The 4,943-nt window shown below is 43.2% G+C and overlaps 1 protein-coding gene across 1 annotated transcript; it reads right to left on the bottom strand.

Annotated features, from left to right (window-relative positions):
- Window positions 1-431: 431 nt before the first annotated feature.
- Window positions 432-3,283, bottom strand: LOC311509124 (homeobox protein OTX1 B-like). Its single transcript, XM_084574183.1, has 3 exons — window positions 3,052-3,283; window positions 2,374-2,525; window positions 432-1,343 (listed from the first exon to the last, which is right to left on the bottom strand). The coding sequence occupies exons 1-3, from the start codon at window positions 3,146-3,148 to the stop codon at window positions 543-545; spliced, it is 1,050 nt and encodes a 349-aa protein (XP_084430309.1). The 5' UTR covers window positions 3,149-3,283; the 3' UTR covers window positions 432-542.
- Window positions 3,284-4,943: the final 1,660 nt, after the last annotated feature.

Genomic DNA, 4,943 nt, shown 5'->3' with positions numbered 1-4,943 from the left:
GTCTAATTCACATTTTTATTTATTTCCTCTGCAAAGAACAAAATAGCAAAATCTTTCACCTTATAAACAAGTGCTGCAATTCAGTCTGCAAATCAAACACTCACAGGCTGGACAATGATTTTCTTAACAAGATTCAAGTCGGAAATCAAACAGAAGTGAACATCAGCAACCTGAAAATCCTAGCAGCATCCTGCTTTAGAGAAGCCCACTCAAGAGTCAATGTTTTTTAGTGATCTTATGTCTGAAGAATAATCGCTGAGGTCATCTCCAGACTGCACCGACTGGCAGGTTCCACTGAAAGTTTACTATTAAAGGCCTCCAAAAAAATGGAGTAGAAAAATAATCCTGGATGAGTCGCTCCACTCATGAGTCCAACTCAAGGCCTGCTGCTCAGGCGCCTGATGTCTGTGCGTTGTTTCAGTTCGTTCACAAATAAAAAATGTTTCAAATGTCTCTTCTAATAGTTTAAAGGCTCTTCAAAAATAAACCAACAACAAAAAGAATACTTCTTTGAAAGAACAGAGGAAGAGAAAGACAGGACGTCACAGCACTTGGAAACGCCACGAGGCCTGGTCTTTGTAGTCCAAACAGTCGGAGGCGTTGAAGTTGAGTTTCCAGGCCGAAGCCGCCGTCTGCTCTTTGTAATCCAGACAGTCTGTGGAGTTGAAGGCGAGGCCGGGCGCACTGTATGCCTGGTGGTGGTGCGGTGGGTGGTGGTGATGATGGTGGTGGTGTCCTGATGTCTGGCCAATGTGGTGGTGAGGGTGTCCCGACATGGAGCTGCCAGTCATGGGGCTGAGCTGGTGCGGGTGGTGCGGGTGATGGTGGGAGTGCATGGGCGCCAGGTACGAGCCGCACTCCACGCCTCCAAAATAGGAGCCCGACGCTGAGGCGGGGTAACCTTGACTGTACGCTGCTGCCGTTTGGCTGTAGGACACCGGATAGGACGGTGTTCCCCCGGCGGCGGAGGATGACACGGAGCGCTGCATGCAGGACGCGCTGGTGGGGGCGGCCGGGTCTGGTAAAGCAGCCGGGGCCGGGGCCGGGGAGATGGGTGCCGGGCTCCAGATGGACGACACCGGAGCAGTGACGGAGGTAGAGCTACTAATCAGACCGGGTCCACCAAGACCCGAGGAGACGGAGGAGGAAGAAGTGGAGGAGGATGAAGAGGAAGAGGTGGCGGAGGAGGAGCTGGACACCGCCGGGGGGGTGAACTGACCGCTGCTCTCTGAACCGGTGCTCTCTCTGGTCGGAGACGACTTCTTCTTCATTGGTTTCGCCTTGGCGCTGCTGCTGCTCTGCTGCTGCTGCCGACACTTGGCTCGTCTGTTCTTAAACCAGACCTGAGGAAGGAGCAGAGGTCAAAGGGTCAGAAATGATTCTGCTGCTGTTTAATACTTCCCTCTCACATGAGAAGCTGTGACTCTGACCTCTGACCTTTACCCTTAAAAGTCTTTATTTCAAAAGATCAGTGGCTCTTTAATGTTCATGAAGTTTTACTTTCCTTTCACCCAAGTTTGAAGATCTGTCCCTGAGAGTCTAAATTAGTTTGTGATGCCTTAAACACATTAATCCTGTTAATCCACATCCCACAGTTTAATACAAAGTAAAGGTTTGGGGGGGGGGGGTCAACTAAAAAAACAGAGGAAATCATTTAATGATTTTTCCACAATAAATGACGAGGTTTTAATAAATGAAATGTCAAGACCTCAGTGAATGATAGTGAACACACACAAATAAGGAATGTGTTACTCTGTGACTGGTGTGTAGGAATTAGAAAACATGCATACATTTCTGTTAGAGATAAAGACACATTTTTAATTAGTTGTTATATGTGTAAAATAATATGTAAAACGTTATTATAATTATATTAGAATAATTAGGAGCAGAATGATGAATGAATGTCAACACCCCCTCATGGTCTGTCTCAGGTAGAATAATCAGTAAACAGAGAGGCAGCAGCCATAACTGCAGCTTTCAGCCCAGCAGAGGGCCAGAAAGCCGCGCATGGAGAAGCCTTCAGAGCCTTTTCTAAAGAAAGCTGGTTGTTCACTCCGCCAGAGCCCAGCCAAACGCTCCCCTTTCATGAAAGACTTGTCTCTACTTGATCAATAATAGCTGAACATTTTTCAGCCACACTGCAGCTAATCATTGAGAGGCCTGAGGAGGAGCTCATGTCTACATCCCTGTCACCTTCTGTCAAAAGATCATCTCAGCAACTACAAACACAAACTTATTGGTTTCTGTAAAACAGCATTTTATATATATGTATATATGTATATATTGTTTCTTCTCATTTGTAAAACTTTATGTTTTTAAACCTGGAACATTCCTGGTACATAGAGCACAACAAAGTCTGTGTGACTCGCTGACCTGAACTCGGGACTCGGGCAGGTTGATTTTCAGCGCCACCTCCTCCCTCATGAAGATGTCCGGGTAGCGCGTCTTGGCGAACAGCGACTCCAGAATGTCCAGCTGCGTCCGGGTGAAGGTGGTCCGCTCCCGGCGCTGTTTCCGCGGGTTGCCTGGGATCCAAAAGAAAATCATATAAAAACAAAACTATTCTTATTTCACTCATCAACCATTTAATATTCTGTCACAAGTTATTACACCATCTCTGTGGCCGTGCTCTCTGTGAGTAAATGTCTTTTTTCTTTTGTAATAAACGCATCTTTATTTCTGCAGCCTCTTCATTCCTACACTTGTGCTTCCAAGACATGTATCATAAAGATAAAGCTGGCACGGATAGGCCTTGCTATGGCTTGTACAAGTATTTCAAAAAACACAAACTCATCTAATTTCACTGTGGCCCAACCGGAGCCACAAAGTCCGCTTTTATCTCAGAGATCGACGCACGCTGAAGAAGCAGTTATAAGATTATTAACATCTCGTTTAACAGCCGAGATTATATGAAACAATAAAACAGATCACAGTCAGTGCGTACGGCTGCGCGACACTAAGTCTACGTTTTATTTATCATAGAAATACGAGTAAAATAAAACTACAAAGTCTGGCAAATAAGATCTTTGCTTGGTCACGGTAGAGCCGTACCGGGATATCCCACGGACGGGTGGAGCAGGTCCATGGCAGCTCCGCTCAGGCCCAGTCCGTTCATCCCGTACGGGGCCTGTTTGAGATAAGACATCATGCTAGAAGCACGGAGGGGAGACCGGAGTCTGGACGGACGGAGGGACGGACGGAGGGACGGAGGGACGGACGGAGGAGGCGCAGAGCTCCCGGTGATCAGGAGCGCAGGTCCCCTGTGTTCAGCTCGGATCAGCTGCTGCAGGAGACACAAAGAATAAATAACAATAATAATAATAATAAGGTTATCAGATGAATAAACACAAAACAGTTCATAGGATGATTTAGTCTTAGTGAAAAATAATAAACATTTTAAAGATGAGTGTCCAGTCAGCTCATCTGAACTACACAAAACTCATCTAAGCTGCAAAAACTTTTATTTTAATGCAGCAAAAATAACAACAACAACATAAAATCAAATAAATGATTATGTAACGTTTGAGTTTACATTTGGGGCCTTTAAAATAAAATACACTGTATTTAAATACCTAGACCATTTGAGACAGAATGTGGCCAAAGACAGAGTGAACATTTAACCTGATCTGATCTGGTCTGGTCTGATCTGATCTGGTCTGGTCTGATCTGATGCCTCTTTCATTTCTCCTGCATTAACTGTGTTAACTGCAGAATGTTCCACATCTGGAACAACGTGTGACTCTTTCTCCAGAGACGTAACTGTGGAGCTCGGTGACAGTGTCAGGAATGAAACACGGACACATCAGGATGTTTCTCGCTTTAAGCTGCTCCGTTATCACTCGGATCTTCATTCTGCTTTAATTAATTCAATAGCTCATAATTAAATGGAGCTGTGGAGAAGCGCCTTTAAACTGCAGGCCGCCTGAGACTTCTGTCACCTCCTGTGTCTCCGCTGGAACGTGAGAAGCCGCGTTTGACTTTCTACGTTGAGACTTAATTGTGTCATTGAATAGTTTACTGTTGGTCTACTTTTTATTTTATTTAATAACTTCTGGGTTTTATATTGTCCAACTATTTAACTGGTAGTTATTTACATGACATCGTAATGTTTTTAATATGTTGTTAAGCTCCTACAATGAGAAACAGCCATCTGATTAGACAGGGTATAAATAGATAAATATAAATAGCCAGCATCGACTGGTAAATCTGGGCTAAATTCTACTTTGACATCAATAATTATTAGAAAAGGAGCATAAATAAAATATAAATAATACAAATAATATATCAAATAATAAATAAAGAACGTAGCCTATCTGTAACTGTCCTTTTCTCTTCATGCGGCTGCAGCTTTAATAAACTGTCCTAATTGTTAACTGTTAGTATTAGTGTAAGACATCGTATTTAGATAAGAATTTCCATAATCCACTGGGCTCCTTTTAGCAGGTAAATGCTCAAGTTTTTTTTGTCTTTCTTCTGTGAAAGGTCCCGGTCCTCCTGATGAATGTGAACTGAGGCGTTAACGCTCCAAATGAGCTCCACTTATTTCCATAACCACGGGAAGGAGCCGAATTACGCAATGTAAATGCACCAAAAAAACTGTGTGCAAATGAACCGCATTGCAATTTAGATTAGGTCTGCAGAGAACACAGTGCTCCGGGGCTGCGGGTTAACCTGAGGAACTGAAGCACGGTGTCCAGAAAGAAGCTGAAAAGAAGTTGGTGCTTTAGGTTTTTTATTTTTTATTTTTAAATAAAATAAATTATTATTTTTAAAATTAGTTTCTACATGTTGTCTTGCTATATATTTTTTCTTTCATTCCAGTATAATAAAATCACAGTTTTTGAGCTATACCTCATAAGAAGAATAAATATTAACCTAAAGAAAAATCACAGATTCAACTGGATAAACAACCTCCAATTAAAATGAAGAGTCTCACCTTGTTC

The sequence above is a fragment of the Chelon labrosus genome (assembly GCF_963514085.1).
Source record: "Chelon labrosus genome assembly, chromosome: 2".
In the NCBI taxonomy this organism is placed as follows: domain Eukaryota; kingdom Metazoa; phylum Chordata; class Actinopteri; order Mugiliformes; family Mugilidae; genus Chelon; species Chelon labrosus.
Note: the sequence above shows the minus strand (reverse complement) of the source record. Positions and strands in the feature narration are given on the sequence as shown.

Bases quoted from the DNA above. Each gene is read 5' to 3' on its own strand.
- LOC311509124 (XM_084574183.1), bottom strand. From the start codon at position 3,148: ATGATGTCTTATCTCAAACAGGCCCCGTACGGGATGAACGGACTGGGC. The intron at 2,526-3,051 runs GTACGGCTCTAC...TTTGGATCCCAG, and splicing joins CCCGTCCGTGGGATATCCCG to GCAACCCGCGGAAACAGCGC. The intron at 1,344-2,373 runs GTCAGCGAGTCA...CTCCTTCCTCAG, and splicing joins TGCCCGAGTCCCGAGTTCAG to GTCTGGTTTAAGAACAGACG.